The sequence below is a fragment of the Penicillium crustosum genome, assembly GCF_028827405.1.
Source record: "Penicillium crustosum strain IBT 35664 chromosome Unknown utg000001l_segment0_segment0, whole genome shotgun sequence".
NCBI classification, from domain to species: domain Eukaryota; kingdom Fungi; phylum Ascomycota; class Eurotiomycetes; order Eurotiales; family Aspergillaceae; genus Penicillium; species Penicillium crustosum.
In genome coordinates this window covers 4006410-4023437 of record NW_026623122.1, presented here as the reverse complement: position 1 = coordinate 4023437, position 17028 = coordinate 4006410, and the positions used below count along the sequence as shown (strand labels likewise).

At 49.7% G+C, this 17028-nt stretch overlaps 8 protein-coding genes across 8 annotated transcripts; 3 read left to right on the top strand and 5 right to left on the bottom strand.

The window, feature by feature from the left end:
• Positions 1–96: 96 nt before the first annotated feature.
• On the bottom strand, positions 97–1520 carry N7487_001514 (BUD22 family protein; the record flags this gene model as incomplete). The annotated part of the gene is made up of 2 exons (XM_056869262.1): positions 97–1191; positions 1278–1520. 2 exons carry the CDS (start codon positions 1518–1520, stop codon positions 97–99), a joined length of 1338 nt encoding a protein of 445 aa, XP_056734046.1.
• A 432-nt stretch (positions 1521–1952) lies between these two features.
• On the bottom strand, positions 1953–2943 carry N7487_001513 (complex I 30 kDa subunit family protein; the record flags this gene model as incomplete). Its single annotated transcript, XM_056869261.1, has 4 exons — positions 1953–2003; positions 2060–2710; positions 2775–2787; positions 2843–2943. The coding sequence occupies 4 exons, from the start codon at positions 2941–2943 to the stop codon at positions 1953–1955; spliced, it is 816 nt and encodes a 271-aa protein (XP_056734045.1).
• Positions 2944–3228: 285 nt separating this feature from the next.
• Positions 3229–8924, top strand: N7487_001512 (CCR4-NOT core ubiquitin-protein ligase subunit MOT2; the record flags this gene model as incomplete). Its single annotated transcript, XM_056869260.1, has 7 exons — positions 3229–3382; positions 3437–3503; positions 3623–3738; positions 3799–5363; positions 5419–5976; positions 6753–8278; positions 8355–8924. The coding sequence occupies exons 1-7, from the start codon at positions 3330–3332 to the stop codon at positions 8922–8924; spliced, it is 4455 nt and encodes a 1484-aa protein (XP_056734044.1). The 5' UTR covers positions 3229–3329.
• A 1084-nt stretch (positions 8925–10008) lies between these two features.
• N7487_001511 (spherulation-specific family 4 protein) lies at positions 10009–10821 on the top strand (the record flags this gene model as incomplete). The annotated part of the gene is made up of 1 exon (XM_056869259.1): positions 10009–10821. The coding sequence occupies one exon, from the start codon at positions 10009–10011 to the stop codon at positions 10819–10821; it is 813 nt and encodes a 270-aa protein (XP_056734043.1).
• A 196-nt stretch (positions 10822–11017) lies between these two features.
• On the bottom strand, positions 11018–12603 carry N7487_001510 (thiamine pyrophosphate-dependent dehydrogenase E1 component subunit alpha; the record flags this gene model as incomplete). The annotated part of the gene is made up of 5 exons (XM_056869258.1): positions 11018–11788; positions 11846–12055; positions 12114–12175; positions 12229–12416; positions 12488–12603. 5 exons carry the CDS (start codon positions 12601–12603, stop codon positions 11018–11020), a joined length of 1347 nt encoding a protein of 448 aa, XP_056734042.1.
• A 270-nt stretch (positions 12604–12873) lies between these two features.
• N7487_001509 (uncharacterized protein) lies at positions 12874–13356 on the bottom strand (the record flags this gene model as incomplete). The annotated part of the gene is made up of 1 exon (XM_056869257.1): positions 12874–13356. The coding sequence occupies one exon, from the start codon at positions 13354–13356 to the stop codon at positions 12874–12876; it is 483 nt and encodes a 160-aa protein (XP_056734041.1).
• Positions 13357–13850: 494 nt separating this feature from the next.
• Positions 13851–14863, top strand: N7487_001508 (tyrosine-protein phosphatase; the record flags this gene model as incomplete). Its single annotated transcript, XM_056869256.1, has 2 exons — positions 13851–14352; positions 14457–14863. 2 exons carry the CDS (start codon positions 13851–13853, stop codon positions 14861–14863), a joined length of 909 nt encoding a protein of 302 aa, XP_056734040.1.
• Positions 14864–15399: 536 nt separating this feature from the next.
• On the bottom strand, positions 15400–16050 carry N7487_001507 (NAD(P)-dependent oxidoreductase; the record flags this gene model as incomplete). Its single annotated transcript, XM_056869255.1, has 1 exon — positions 15400–16050. One exon carries the CDS (start codon positions 16048–16050, stop codon positions 15400–15402), a length of 651 nt encoding a protein of 216 aa, XP_056734039.1.
• Positions 16051–17028: the final 978 nt, after the last annotated feature.

Genomic DNA, 17028 nt, shown 5'->3' with positions numbered 1-17028 from the left:
GAGAGATCGTAATATCTGCTTGCTTGTTTGGAACGAACCTCAAACATTGATTGATTGATTGATATATATATATATATATATATAATGCCCATAACACTAATCGAACGTAACCTTCTTTCCAGAGAAAGTAGCTGCCGTCTGCTCCTTGGCTTTCCGCTTCGCCTCCCAAGAGGGATGCAATGGACCTTCGTCCTTAGGCGGACCACCTTTAGGCTTGCCACCAGAATGCTGCCCGGAGCGAGGCCCAGCAGGACCATCTCTCTGAGGCCGCGCAGGCCCACTGCCGAAACCACCACGTCTGCCTCCTCTCCCTCCTCTCCCACCTCGCGAACCGTCAGTTGCTCCGCGCTTCGTATCCCAACCATTATCTCTACCACCATACTTCGCAGCCAGCTGCTCCTGCTTGACATGGTTTGCAGTAGCTCCATACTTTTTCTCCCACAAAGCCCGACGCGCCTGCTGACCCATTCGGTTCTTACGAACAGGCTTCTTGCCGGAATCTTCCTCATCAGTAGCTTCTTCCGAGCCAGACCAGTAACCACCGTGCATTAGAGACGGCAGGAACGTTGTGGTTTTCAAAGCTTCAGTAGAACCCTTGGTTCCCTTCGCTTTCTTGGGTGGCGGGGAGTCCGCAGAGAAGGATGGTGATGGGGAGCGGGAGATAGAATCAGAGATATCGTCTGCGGCGAGATCTTCCTCGTCGCCGGATTCCGAGTCAGCTTCCGAGTCTGATCCCGGTCCAAGTCGCGAGTTAAATTGTGAGAGGTCTTCGTCTCCGGATTCTTCTGAGCCGGAGATGTCCATATCGTTCGCGGAGCGAGAGACCTGCTCGCCGCGCCGGGGTTTTGTCGTCGCTGTCTCTGATTCAGACTCCGATCCACTGGTTTCCTTCCGTGCCTTCTTTGCTGGCGCATCCTCCTTGCTAGTCTCTTTTGTCGCCTTGCTAGTCGGCGCGTCGTCGATTCGAAGTAGTTTCCGAATGCCCGCCATAATCCCGGGCAATTCTTTCTGCACTGGAGTGGATTTGAATAGCCGTGCTAGGATATTGGCTTCGGCGGTGGTCTTCGGTCCATCCTGAGAGACTTTCTTGACGGCCTGGAACTCTCCAAATGTCCGTGTTTCTGCGATTCGCTTCGTTCTGATAAGTTGCTTGAACAGGTATCGTTCGGATGTGACATGGTAATCGAGACCCTGTAAGCAAATATTAGCAATTGAGTTTTTAGGCGAAGACCCTTTGCAAAGCCGTCTGCATGTCCGCAGTGACAATAACTGCATACCTTCAAAGTCTCGATTTCTTCCTTTAGTCGTGCCAAAGCCTTCTCGTCCTTTTGCTGCTTTGCTGTCTTCTCTCGCCGACTTAGCTTTTGTCGCTCAAAGCCGCGCGATGTCTTGAGACCACGCATGATCATCAATACGCCGTTCTCGAACATTTGCGTCAACCGGGTGCCGTGGATGGACATTTTGCGAGTGTCGCTGGACCGCGCGGGACCGCTGACTTCTTCGAGCTTGCGCTTGGGCATTTTTTCGGTGGTATGAGGGTATGAATATGTGCGGTATTCAGATAAACGAGTTAAAGAGTTTATGACTCGTTGAACAAAAAAACCGTGAGCAGTTACGAGGGTCGTGTTGATCGTCGGATGTTGGTGTAGCTTAATTTTTTTTTGGGGCGGATCCCGGTGCCAAGACAGACGCTTACAATGGCCATCGCGAATCAATCCGTTTGATATCTAGTTCAAGCTATATGTTTCTAGGTACATTCCGATTATGATAAATAAGTAAATGCTCAGTACGAGTCATTGTAGGTTAGCTTTATGAGTGAGCCCACACGAATTAACTGCTACGTGTACTACATTGCTGGATATATTGCTTGAACAAAAAAAGACCATCGATTAACACTGACGGATATGTACATACAAACATGGCAAAGAAAATGATACGCATACAGAACCTCTCTATTTCTTTTCTTCCTCCTTCTCCTCCGGCTTGGGGGTCGGAAGCTTGAACTATAGTTGAACAGGTCAGGGTAATGTCTTTTAGCAAGGGAGATAATATGACTTACGGACTCGGGAGTGCGGTCTTGACCCGCACCCACGGGCTCCCAAGCAGTAGAGCCGCTCTCGAAGTTGCGGAACGCCTGGGTGAGCTCAAGGGGCTCAATAACGATGCGCTTCTTCTCTTCGTCGTAGCGCAGCTCAGTATAACCGGTCAAGGGGAAGTCCTTGCGCAGTGGGTGGCCGTCGAAGCCGTAATCGGTCATGATGCGGCGCAGATCAGGGTGTCCAGAGAAGAACACACCGAACATGTCGTACACCTCACGCTCGTACCACAGAGCACCCTCGAAGAGACCAGTCACACTGGGCACGGGGGTGGCCTCATCCGCGTAGGTCTTAACACGGATACGGGAGTTGTGACGAACACTGAGCAGATTGTAGACAACTTCAAAACGCTGGTCGCGGGTGGGGAAGTCGACACCCGTGATATCGGAGACCTGGGTGAACTCGGCGGCAGTGTGGTTCTTGAGGAAGCTCATCACGGGAACAACACCGGCGGGAGCGGTGTAAACGGTGAGCTCATCCTTCCAGACGGTGAACTGCTGGATATATTTGGGCAGGCAGGACATAACGTACTGCCCATAGGCGTGCAGGCTCTCGGCCATGGGCTGGTACTTGTCGGTAGGGTTGACCACGGGGGGCACGTAGGGGTCCCGAGGCTGGCAAAACAGGGTTCGGTTAGCTCAATTGTATCCTATCTTTCGGCTGGTCCATTGCACATACGCGGGCGCTGCGCCTGGCGCATGTTCTCAGGTTCCGGGCCCGGTGCTGTCGAGGCCTTGGGGGCACACTGAAGGGAGGCTGAGGAAAAGGTGCGGGCGGCCATGGACCTCGTGGCGGATGCCACAGAGCGTCCAGAACCCAGGCGCATCAAAGAGCGTGCGGAGGCCATTGTGTAGAAGGAGCAATGGCAGATGCAACGGGAGGAGGGGACGGAGGCACGTAAGTCGGATTGTGAAGGTTTAGAGTGGTCGAGCACTTTTGGTCACGTGTTGGGCACACGCTAAACTCAATCGGGCAATGCCAGCAAAATGAAGCCGCGCTTCACAATTTCCTTCCTTCTTCTCCCCATTCACCCTCTTCTATCAATCATCTCCACCCTTTCTTTTGCCCTCTCTTAGTCTCGTTCCTCTCCAAACATCTAATCGCTGTTCGTCTTTCTACACTTTGCAGGGCAGCGTACTTCTTTTATTTTCACAGTTTCTCGTCCGATTTAATCAGGTGTCGGCGTTTGAGATCTCGTGTCCCTCTCCGGTTGTCACCACATTCCCCGCAACCATGTCTGGTCTTTCATTGATCGATTCCGTCATCGACGACGATGACGAGTTCTGGTACGTCTTGACGCTCATTCAACCCGCGCGATCTGTGTACTAATCACCCCACAGCCCCCTGTGCATTGAAGAGTTCGATCTTTCCGATAAGAATTTTAAACCGTGTCCTTGTGGATACCAGGTACGTTCTGATCATAATTCTCGATGCGATTTTGTCACTACTCGCCTTGTTATGACAGGGACAGATCGCTCGTTTTTGTCTCCCTGTCCCAGACCTAACCTGTGATCTTTTTTTTATAGATTTGCCAATTCTGCTACAATAATATCAAAACGCAAAATGAAGAAGGACGATGCCCCAACTGTCGGCGCGGATATGATGAAAGTACCATCGAGTACAAGATTCCTGACGTTGAGGAGTGAGTTGACCCATACTTTGTGATATCTTCGCCACATCCCAACTAACATACTGTGTGTAGGTTCAAGGCAGACTTGGCACTGAAACACCGTAAGGCGGCGGCTGCGAAAAAGAAGGAAGCCGAAAAGCGTGAAATCGAGGCCTCCAGTCGGAAGAACTTAGCCGGTGTCCGCGTGGTCCAAAAGAACTTGGTCTACGTTATCGGCCTCAACCCTACGATCCGAGACGAAAATCAACTCCTTCAAACGCTCCGTGGACGGGAATATTTCGGTCAATATGGCGAGATTGAGAAGATCGTGGTCAGCAAGGCTAAGCCCGGCGGTAACCCCAACCAGGGAATTGGTGTTTACGTGACTTTCTCGCGCAAAGCCGATGCTGCGATGTGCATCAACGCCGTGGACGGTTCTGGAAATGGCGATCGAGTGCTCAGGGCGCAATACGGAACAACCAAATATTGCTCCTCCTTCCTTCGCAATGAACAGTGCAATAATCGGAACTGCACTTTCTTGCACGAGACTGGGGAGGACAGCGACAGTTACAGCCGCCAGGATCTCTCATCTATGAACACGATTTCCACCCAACGCCCAAATATCCCACCTACTCCCTCTCACGTGAGGTCCGCTCAACCCATCGCCCATCCCATGCGCCGGCAACCGAGCAAGGATGACTCGATCAGTAGTCGCACCGGCGTACCAGATGGCCCGGCTCTGCCATCAACCGCCAGTTGGGCTAACAAAGATGTTGCTATTCAGCGAACCAGGAGGACTAGTCTTACTGGCAGTCAAGCCTCCATTAATAGCCCACGACCAGCTAGTGTCAATGTGGCGACCCCAGTTGAAGAACCGAAGCGAGCAGAGAAGCCATCTCCGATTTCCCAAGAAGCCCCACAATCAACTTCCCAGGTTGATCCTCAATCCCCCGCCCCGCAACCACGCCCTCGCCGTGCGCCTCAACCCCCGAAGCTGCCATCACCCTTTGACACTTTGCTCAAGGATATCAACTCTCCGGATTTCAAGTTTTCCTTTAGCACGGCCGAATTGAGTGCGGAAGAGGTGAAGTTAATCAAGGATTACCCGTCTTTCATTGACCCATATGGCGGCGTCAAGCGCAGAGCAATGCGCGAGAAAGTCGAACAGGAGCGTCTGAGCCGCGAGCACGAGTTGCTCCAGTCTGTTGCAGCCGAGGAGGATAGCCGTGAAGCTGGTAGCCTCCAGCTAGGTGGTGAGCCAGAGGAAGCCAATCCTCCGCGCAATCGCCAGACCCGGGAGTCTCACGGTGCTATTCAGCCGCCTTCGCAACAGGACACTGCGGACAACTCAACTGTTGGATCTCCTGTCTCTGCCACTAGCCATCAATTCCAAGGCTTGAACCTCGCTGGACGAAGCTTAACTCCCTTGCAGCAACAACAGTTGATGCTACTTAAGTCCGCCGGCAATCAACAAGCTGGTCTGGCTGATCCCCTCAGCTCTGCCGCTCTGGACCAAGCTGCCCAAGTCCGCCAAGGCCTTGTGCAGAACCAGATGGCACAGTTCAATGCGCTGCAGGCAGCACAGAACCGACAGTCTTCCAGATTCTCCTTTGCAAATGAGGTCGGCTCTAAGAATATGCCCAACGCACGCATGCTGGGTCAAATGCAATCTTCATCTCCCAACCCTCTTTCGGCCCCAAGCCCTCAACACAGTCTTGCAGCAAGCGGTTTCTATGCCAGTGGTGTGCAGGGGCCCCCCGCCGGGATTGAAGACGGCCGGTACCCCTCCCATTAGTGGTGGTGGAATGTTCGCACAAGGACATGGTTTCACCTCTGGGCTTGGTGGTAATGGAGGAAAGCAAGATCCGACTCCCGAGTTAATGCGCGAACTACTACGTGGACGAACTGGTACGAATGTTGGTGGTTTACAGGGCCAAGAGGCAGCTAAGCGTGAGTTCATGTTCCCTTTTCTTCAACAGCACAATACCCCGCCCCCCATGACTCCTGTCAATGGCCTTCTCAGCTCCTTCTATGGGCCCCAAACGGGTGTAATGCCTGATTCCGGCCCACAGAAGCAGAAGAAGAAGGGGAAGAAGCACAGACACGCTAACACTTCCTCCGGTGGAGGTGGTGTAGTAGATCTTGCGGACCCGAGCATTTTGCAGGCGAGAATGCATCAAGTCGGTGCGAATGCTACTGCTGGGCAGGCGTTGTACGGGAGTCAGGGTCAAGGTGGGTACAACCCCTCGATGGTGTATGGTGGTGGCATCAGTCGGTGGTGAATCCCATGGTTTCCCTTCAACCTCTTGTTCCCGTGATTTGATTTCCTGCGTTTTCCTCGCCTTTTCGCTATGACCTTCCCTTGATGGGCCTGATTTATCCTGATGACATGATATCAATTCCCTTTCTTTCTTCTCCTCGACATGGAGGCCTTGCATATGTTGTTTCTGTTTTATTCGCGGTCAGACCGACAGCTCTGATTTATGCGATGGCTGGACGTTCACCTGGCGCACTAGGGTCTTTCGCCTGCCTCCTTCAATTGCTATTTATTTCTTGCATGTTTCCTCTGGCTCTTTCCAGGTGTCTTCGCATTTCATGGACATACGGGCGTGTGTTCCGGGCTCCCTTTGTATTCGGCGGCTGTGTATTCCCTTTCTACTGTTCTTTTTTTTGCATCCGGACTTCCATTATATGATCTGCTGTGTCTTGAAGACCTCGGGTGTTTATTATGGATTAATGTACGTTAAGATCTCCCTACCCTGATACCACAAGCCGAAAAGGGTCTTATTCGAAATCAGTTTCCTCACAGCCGCCGTTTACATAGACGCCCTGTCCTACACTGTGCCTGGTCCGGGAGATGCCCATCATGTAATTATCTCGTGGTCTTTTTGTATTTCGCTTAGTCGTCCTGCTGCTGCTGCTGCTGCTGCTGCTTAGTTCTCACCATCGTCTGAAGCGATTTCGATCTGATCTTTACCTCACCTTCATCTGACCACTTCCATCGCCACGTTTTGCTTTATTGGACATTCGCTGACTCAATGCTCTAGTAAATGAGGACTTCCCCCCTCTTGGAGATCAATCCAAAGATCGACGACCTGTTGACAGCTTTGGCTTTTTGAAGTCTCAGTTGCCTGGCGAGTCAGCCGCTCGTGCTGGAACTCCAACTCTGCCACCTGGACTGCCTTTACCCCATGCTCATCCCTCCTCTTCTGTCTTTCAGGAACACAACTCCTCTAAACCTTCGTCTCCTGCCCCGGTTCTCCCACCTGGATTGACGCCTAGTATTTCGCGACTGAACAGCCCATCGCAGAGCCGTATTGGCAGCCCCTCTCGTCTTTTAAGTCCTGAGCTCACCGTGGGTGGACCCTTGACATCAAGCCGCGTGAAGGACGCCTCTCAAATCTCCTTTGGATCGCCCGTGCAAAAGCCCGCGAGCAAGGCTCGTACCCAACGCAAGAGCGAGTTCAACATTGGAGCTGATTTCAAAGACTCCCCTGCAAAGGCTACACACCAGATGCAGCCGAGTTCTGCCACTACGAAAGGAAGCCCACTCGATTTTGGCTCCCCGCTACCCCTATCCGCCAAGACTGAGCAGGTTCCACCTCCTGGCTCTGTCTCTGCGATCGGGTCGCGACCTGACACACCGCAAACCATCGCATCCCGCCTTTCTGACTCCCCTGCTACTCGCCAGCCTCGTATTCTGCGTGTAGTAGAAACCCCGAAGCCAGAAACTCCTCCCATTGTCACCGCACCCTCTGTGCCCGCTTCTGTCGCTGGAGGTACCAAGTCCCGCTCTAGAAGACAGAGTATCTCGTCAACCAGCGTCCCTGACACTCCTGCTGATATGGGATGGGAAGCTGATTACTATCCTTCCACCTCTGCTTCTCGTGCCAATTCCCCTCCTGCTTCTACTCGTATCGGCTCCGCCCCCGTTCGCTCCATGACCAAGAGCCAGGTCAAGAAGGAGCGGAAGCAGAAGGCAAAGGAGGCCGAAGCTAAGAAGGTCGAAACTGCGCCTGTGAATGAGGAGCCTGTTCAAGCGCCTATCATGGGGCGAAAGCGCAAGACCAAGAAGGCCCCCACAGCCACCGTGAGCACAGCCGATGCACCCGCTGCTAGTGCCCCAGAAAAAGCGAGCCCTGTGAAACCCGCGAGTGTTTCTCCAGTCAAGGCCGAACCCAAGGTAGATACTACCGCAAAGAAAGTCAAAGCCAAGGAGATTAAGCCTGTCAGGGAGCCTACTCCTCCCCCTGTTGAAGAGCCACCTGTTCAGAAGGAAATCCCCGTAGAGCCATGGCGTTCAAACAATACAGTGGGACAGTTAGTCAAGGACTCCGAGGCTCTCGGAAGGGCAATCAAGGATCTTTTCGTTGAACGAACTAAGCCTCTTCATGAGTTGCTCGCTGAGATGCACAAGTCCGGCGAACTTGATCTCAACAAAAGTTCCCTCTTCAACCCTCCCAACCTCAGCCAGCGCACCGACATGAAGTGCACTGCGGAGGATTACGATTATCTCCAGTGTCCCAACGAGTTGACCGAGGAGGATCGGAAAACTCTGCTTCGTGGAGAGCCTGTTCGAATTGGCGATGATTCCCTCAAGACTCGATGCCTCATCACTCCCCCGCGGTTGTGTCTTGCGCCATCTGGAGCCAGAAGAGGAGGAGCGGTACCTTGAGCTGGAGAAGAACATGGCCGGTATCACGGATCCTTTCATGACTGGAGACGATGCAAGCAATCCCAGTGGAGGCCTGGAAGCACTTTTCGCGAACCCAGAAAAGTTCAACATCTGCTGGGTTGACGACATGCCCACTCGCCTGGGTGCCACTTCCCCATCCTCTTCTCTTGAGGCGGCGGAATCCGTGATCCCACCTAATGTCCTCTCGGCCATGGAGGCAGACAGCACCCGCAACCATGACTGGGCCGTCGCCAACTCGGCAGAATTTCTCAACACCACCCCTGCTGCTGTTCGCTCCTTTGCTGCAGTTACCGCGCAGCATATGCTGGGCAATCCGGGCATGGTCGGTACCAACCCAACCCTCGACGACGTTGCCGGCTTGACCAACGAGGAGCTGAAGGATCTCTCCGGTCGTTCTCAGAAGGACCTCGAGCTCACCCGGAAAGAAATGGATTCGCTGGACAAGAAGTTTGCAGCTTTGCTTCGACGCAACAAGAAGCTTCAGCAGCAGGCATTGAACTTTGCTGCTGGGTCGGAGCTGTAATCAGCAATCAGCCATTGACTCTATCTTGGATCGGAGTTGTCGGTCCTTTTCGCAATCGCGTATTCCTGGGCGGACTTGGACTTGGAATTTCTATGCGTGTACATATGGATTTGCATGATACCCCGGATGGTGTGGTATTTCACGGCGTTCTAGTCCATTCTGTATCATTATCTATCTTAACCTGAATGAATAATTGTAACATTATTTTTGTCTACCTAGTCCTAGTAACCTGATTTCTAACTTTTTTATTAGACATGCACTTTCTAGGCTCATCCTTAATACTATACTTAAGATACACTGAGCAACCAAATTTCAAATTTAAGAGACCCCTCAACGCCAAGTGAACATCGAAACATCTCCAGAATTGAATGTTACAAGTTCTGGGTGTGATATATATATATATATATATTGCACCTAAATCTGCCAGTCAATGGGTCATATCTGAGACATGGCGCGTTCACTACATTGTAGCCATTACATGCGAGTAATATATCTGAACTCCGATTCTCATCGGCTAATGTAGCTCAAAACATCAATATCTACAGATCAAGGGGGGATATGCCAAGAGATCAATTACCGCCTCCGCCAGGGCTGGAACTCTTGACTTCCGCATTCCTCTACTCTGTACATTTCAATCAAGCCCAGACATTTAATGAGGGCTCATTCCTCCGAAGGGATCCGACAATACGGAGTAGCTCATTCTTGGTGTCACACGATGCCTATTTGGCTATTCAGGGCGAATGAACCATTTACCTCGTGTCCAAGATGTCTGGCTCTTGAAACATGTGGTTGATTGGTGTCAATTTAGGTCTCTTGCTACTTGCGACTTGGAAACAATAGGGATTGAGCCTGATCTTTGACTCTGCTGTTGCTATCCGATCCCTTTCTTCCCATAGGATATTATTTCCCGAGTCTCTCGGCATGCCCAGGTGTATAAAGCGTGCATTACTCACATAGTATACTTTCCCGTCAGTCTTGTTAGTCTTTTTTTCCCTTTCCTTGCACTAATTTCTATATAACTGGCTCCTCTGGGTGCCATATTCATTTGTTTCCTTCCTCGCTTTTAGCCCAAACATATAAAACGATGTTCCTATTACTTCCTATCATAGCTACTGTGCTTACCCTAGCCTCAACCGTCATATCAACCAGCCTACTAGTTCCGCTATATGCCTGGCCTGGCATAGATGCATGGAATACAATCTACGACTCCATCGCAGCCCACCCCTCAATCTCATTCTACCTAATCATCAACCCATCAACCGGTCCCGGCGACACAGAATACCCAGAAGAAGTCTTCATAACTGCCATCGCGAAGCTAAACAGCTATTCCAATGCCAATTTACTGGGATACACCCATACAAAACAAGGCACACGATCCAGCTCCGAAGTCGAAAAGGACATCGCTACCTACGCGAAATGGGCCACCTACACAGGGAAGAATATCCGTCTCTCCGGCGTCTTTTTCGACGAGGCAGCCAACGGTGAAGATCAGAGCAAGCTCGCCTATTTCGAGAACTTGTCGAGGAAGTCTAAGAGCAGCGGCTTAAACACCGTTATCTTTAACCCTGGCGTCAAGCTCGTGGCTGATGTTGGCAAGTGGTTTGCGGCGGCGGACTTTATTGTCGAGTATGAGAATACTTATGCTAATTGGGTCGCTCTGGCTCCTGATGAGCATTTCTCGACGCCTGGTTATTATGAAAAGAGTGCTGTTATTTTGAATCAGACGCCTGGGGATGCCGATGTCGATGATGTTGTTCGGTTGGCGAAGGGTATGGGGCTCGGTGCTATTTATCTGGCTTCGGATGAGAATTATATGAGTCTCTCTACTGTGCCTAAGGTCGCTGTTGCTGTTGCGCAAAGTCGGAGGGCTCGGCGTAGGGGGTATGGACGATATTAGGGTTTGTATATTTTTATATTGTTCTTGGCTAGTGAGAGATCCCATAAATAAATGCAGCTGGAATATTCAATAAACATCATAACTAAACATCTTTGCTCTGAACATCCCCGGAATCTAAATGGATATAGCTCTTGTATTTGATATAACCCTCTAACACCCGAAGGGGCGCATATATATTTTGTAGAGACAACCCCTCTCAATCCAAACCATTAATACCATCCTTATACGGCCGCAGATCATACTCATCAGGATAAGTCTCCAAGATGCGCTTAAGCTCCGCCATCTGCTCCCTCTGCTCCTCAGTAATCTCCTCATAAACATCCGCAAAAGCCTCCCTAAGTGAAGGCTTCTTCTCCTGCTCCGCCTCACCAAATTCCTTCAACACGGCCTTCCGCATCTCATCCCGCGTCTCCTTCTCCTGCTCTTCACTCCAAATCCCCTGATTCTCAAGCCACTTCCGCAGCCGGATAATGGGGTTATCCCGACGTTTCCAATCCTCAACTTCGACGCGGGCACGGTACGCAAAGCTGTCGTCACTGGTACTGTGGTGCGAGACACGGTAGCTCATGGCTTCGATCAGTACAGGCCGACCACCGTCACTTAGGGCAAGTCGACGCGCCTCTTTCATTGCTTCGTTTACGGCGAAGACGTCGTTGCCGTCGACGCGGATCGTATCAATGCCGTATCCCACGCCGCGACTGGCGATTCCATCGCCTCGGTACTGCTCTAGTGTTGGTGTTGAGATTGCGTAGCCGTTGTTTCGGCATATAAAGACGACTGGGCAGGATCTTGTTGCGGCGATGTTCAGTGCGGCGTGGAAGTCACCCTCGCTGGCGGCTCCTTCGCCGAAATAGCAGGCTACGATGCGTGGATCCCGATTTGGGTTTTGGAGGTCTTGGAGTTTCAGGGCGTAGGCTGCTCCGGCAGCTTGAGGGATTTGTGTGGCTAATGGTGATGAGATCGTGTGCTGTTGGGTGTGTGAGTTACGAAATGGACTTTGCGGTAGCAAGGAGGTGATACTGACCATGCGAGGATAGTTTTGTCCGTAGTGGACTGGCATATTTCGACCACGGCCTGTATCATTGCAATTGGAGAATAGCTGACTCATGAAGTTCTTTAGTGTGAATCCACGTTGCTGGAATACACCGGCTTCGCGGTATTGTGCAAAGACCACATCATCTGGCGTTAATGCTGCGGCGGACCCAACCGTGATGCCTTCTTCGCCGGCGGAAACCTACAGATAATCGGTCAGATTAGCAGTGTGCTTTTCACAATTAATAAATTGGACATACCATGTAGAAACTCAAGCGACCCTGTCGTTGTGCCTCGAACATGACCACATCCATAACGCTTACTGCATGGCAAAAGTTAGCTACTTGGCATCACGTCAAGCGGGGGCTAACTAACCAGACAGCATATTTTTGTACCATGTCAAGACCTCCTCATTTGTAACATCGGGTGCTGGTCTCGTCTTATCAACCTGGTAACCGTCCGAGTCCATTACTCGGTAGGTAGGGATAGCGGGCAGATCCGAGGCTTTAAGGAAGGTCATCTCCGAGGTGAATTTGCTGTTGACAGCTCCTGGGAATCGAACGCTAAACAAATCAACATCTTGTCAGTGGCTCCAAAAAAGACCAAAAAAAAACATTGTCTTTTAAGTAATCACCTGTCTGACCCCGGCCGCTGCGAGATGGAGCTACTCCACCTCCGTGCGGGGACGATGCGCGCTGCAGTTATGGGCTGGCTGCGCAGGCCATTTCGAGTCAGGAGGTTTAGAGACATTTTGGCGTCTCTTGTTATTAACATTGTAGATTTAATTTGTTTCAATGAGAGAAAGGTGAGAGATTGGGTCTTTGAGTGTTAAATCTGGGGATTGCGGAGAGCGGTTGGCGTCGGCATTTTAACGTCACCGCGGCCAACCGAGTATCCGATGCATGCGGGGAAGAGAATACAGACACATTTGGAACATTTCAACATCTCACTTGATTGCATTCTTTGTATTCTCGGTATCTTTATTCCATATCTAAAATGAGGTCTCAAATATCACACACCTCAAAAAACCCCCAAGCGGTGTAGCTCAAATCCATCGCGGATCATATGCTGCATTGAGACAGGGATGGCGAGAGTGCCAATACGTTCCTCTTGCACCCATTGATATTCAAAGAACTCGTCGTAACGGATTGTGATGAGGTCGAAAGATTCATCATAAATCACAAAGTTGAGTTTGATGATGACTTCCCCTTCAGATCCCCACCTCAATGACCCCACCTCCTCGATAATGTGGTCACCCTGGAGTCCAAGACCGGTCTTGTCGAGAACTATGCGCTCCACGGTATCGCGGATGGCCCCATCAGTATTGAGAACTGGGCCTATTGGAACATTACACCATTGACATGTGGCCTCACCGGTGGCTCGCCTCATAAGTAAGACAGCGAGCTCTCCGTTCGCTCTGTACCGGAAGACTGCTGCGCTGATGCGCCACTGTATGCCTGATTCTAAGTCTGCGACTCTACCGTCGATGCCTGGGTATGTCATGACTAGATAGACGAGTTTGATTTGAGAAGATGGAGATATAGTTGATTGGTGGGAAGTTGAAGTTACACAAAGGGCAATATGTAGATACTGTTTGCTATTTTGTTTGCTATTTTGGCTTCTAAAATGGTTTATTTTCTCATTTTCTAGGACTTGTACGAGGATGAAGTCAACAAGAGGATGAAGTCAAAAAGGACAGCCCGAGTATGTAAAACGGCCACCAGTAAGGGGGAAATATCTAAAAAAGGATATCTGTGAAGACTACCGAGAAGAACACTAACAATTCTACTAACAATTCCACTCCAAAAAACTACCAAGACAGTTCCTGGAAAATGAAGCCTGAGGTCATTGGATATGATGACATTGGTGCCTGCACCAGGCTTCGGCTCCACTATTCGATGGAGACGATGACATAGTTGGCATGAGCTTTCTTTATACCTTCGAATTTCGAATTTCGAATTTTATCTTCAATCCTTTGTACATTCAACCAAATAACCATGCATGAAACCGACCAAATCCGCGAGGTATTAAATACCGATATCAGAACTCCCATCCCGCAGGCACTCGTAACCCAGATCACATCCATGCCACCATTTATACCTCTACAAGGTGTCACCAACTTTCGCGACGTGAGCCACGATGGCAACATGCTACGTCCGGGATTCTTTTATCGATCCGGAAACTTGTCCGACATCTGGGGGCCCGGGAAATCGGTCATCGCAACCGAATTGGGAATCACCACTATCTTCGACCTCCGGAATGAAGGTGAGCGACAAAAAGCACCGGCGCCTTCTATCACAGGAGTCGAGACGATATGGTTACCATACGGAGCTCGACCGGCGACTTTGAATCTCCGTGATTTTGCAGGCCCAGACAGGGGCGCTGCAGGCTTCGTGAAGATGTACTTCGGGATCCTTGAGGCGGCTGCACCATGTTTCACTGAGATATTCAAGCATATCAGAGATAAACCGGATGATCCGTTCATTGTTCATTGTTCGGGTATGTTACGTATATATCACTTTGCTCTCATGTTTCATTTTGACATAATCGCGTGCAAATCCCATTCATAATAGATCGTGCTAACCATAAGTTCCCACCCATAGCCGGGAAAGATCGCACAGGTGTCTTCGCCGCTCTCGTCCTCCTCCTGATCAATAGACCTCATGACGATATTATCAACGATTACATCCTCACTCGAGTTGGACTTGAAAGCGCCCGGGAGAACCTCATGCAAGCATTTGCGATAAATTCGGGGGGTGATGCAGCCGACGTCAGCCAATTGTCTCCCGAGGCATTGGGTATGCTCGAATTGTGTGGTGTTCGAGCTACTTCCATGGCAGCTTTCCTGGCATCATTTGAGAGCACGTTTGAAAACGGCGTGGAGGACTATCTCATTGATGGACTTGGATTTACACAGGGTGATGTATCGGCGATGCGCAGGAATCTGACAGTGGATCAACTGCGGACACCTAGAAAATATAAAGAAGCATGTATAGATACACATGTATAATGGGAAGATAGACAGCATTTCATGTTTGAGATTTTTGCCAATAAACATTTGATGAACGATCCCCATTGAATGTCATGTTACTAGGATTATAGTATTTCAGGATTCTGACAGCTGAAGATAATTACTGGGCATAAGAGGCAGGCTAATTTAACGTGCTCACCTTCTTAGTATTAATGAATCTGGGAGTGAAGTTAGTCAGACTCCCTACACGCTGTCTTTCAATCAATTTAAAAACTACGGGGACGCTCGAAATCCGTTTCACTATTTTACTCTCTTCGCTCTCTTTAAATCTATTATAAAACTTTAGTCCTTCTTGAATTTAGTCTTTCCGACCTTCTCGAGATATTTGTGGCATAAGCCATCTGGATACTTCCTACACAAAAATGCAAATTAGAAGCTGCTAACAAAAGTAAGGTTAAGTAGATGATTGATTGAATGATATTAACTATGTCCGAAAAGCATTAACTCATAGATATGGCTTCATAAAGCACAATCTTTCTCTCTCGTCTCGTAGAGGCCCATACCTTGATACCTCATCAGTTCGTTATCACAGGAGTGCTTCGATCCCAAGTGCTCTTCTCAGCAGCATCCACCAGACATGCCGCCACACTAGCCCTGGAGATCCCTCCCAAGCCCGCGAAAACACCGAGTCCTTTCCCGTCGTCGCCGAAGAACTGAACGGGCGCTTTCTTTCCCAGAGTCAGTCTTGCCGCCCGGAACAACACGAATTTCACTCCGCTCTTCTTGAGTGTCTCATCGACTTGATTATGGTCCTCGAACACATAATTCAAGCTGGTTTTGGAAATTGCGCATCTCATAATCACAGTGATATTCGGGAAAGAAGACCCAACACCAAATGAAGCCAATGTCGCAATTTTGGAAACGCCGTGCCTTTCCATCGCAGCGATGAGGTTTTCGTGCGCGTTCGTCATGACTCGGGTCCCCTTTACTTGCGGGGATGCCAGAGTAACGATCACAGCAGTTGGGATATCTCCTTGGACTGCGTTGAAAGCGGTTTCAACGTTCGAAGGCTCCAGTGGTGTGCCCTTCACGATGGTTAGGCCTTCCCTAGCTGGAAGGGTAGAGGGATCCCGAATCAAGGCTGTAATCTTGTGGCCGCGCTGCAATGCTTCATCGATGACGAGACGGCCAGTCTGTCCATTGCCACCAATAAGAAGGACACGCATACTGACGATACTGTTGCGTTGTGGTAGGATGCTTGTAGTGATTTTAACTTTGAAATAAATAGACGATGAATTGGATGCTCTGGAACGACATATAGCCAAGGAGCTCCTATCGGGTATATATAGCTATGGTATGAACTATATTGGGAGTGTTGCGGCTGATTCAATGTAAGGACCAGCTACAATAACCTTAGAAGTTCTTCGGCATATTACAAAGCCTGCTACTAGAAGTGAATGACGCGTAGGTTGTTGCCTTGTCAAATATACCTGCTGCGGTCATCTTGTAGACCGAAATCCGTGTGGTAGGTCGGGCATCGCTAAAAGTTACGTCCGTAGAATTACAAATGCAGTTGCTTACAAAGAGGGGACATGACGTTCACACCTGGCGCCTAATGTCTAATTACGGGTGCAGGCAATTCCCCCCAACCAGTTCGAGGGAGATTCTTTTTTTTTTTTTTCTTCTTCATACAACAATCTCCTAAACGCAAATTTATGCTTATTCGTCATAGGATTTGTTCTTGGCCCTATTAGCATAGAGATATCAGACTAAAGCTTTTTGCATAAAAAGTAGTCTTGGCAGTCATAAACTAGCTTAATCAGCAGAATTATATACATTAGCTTGTTTGTTTAGTTTGTAACCCAATTTAAGGCTGACTCAATTCATTTCTGAGCCAACTTGTTTAATCACCGCAAATCTACAGAATACTCCTTACATGTTAACCATCATGTTTTGACCACTCATCGGCTAACTGGCCAACTCTTTTACAATCTATCGTTTACCAGTAGTTCTAAACTGGTAATGCCTCGCTTACTGAAAGAATACAAAATACATGAATACATGAAATAGTCATTAAAAGAGACTTGATTTATTGAAGCAAAGGTGAATAAACTCGCTTTTTCTTGCTTCTAGAGCCATACATTGATTACTTGTTCTAGATCACGTTTCGGGGACCCTTGGACCCCGCACTAAGAAATTAAGCC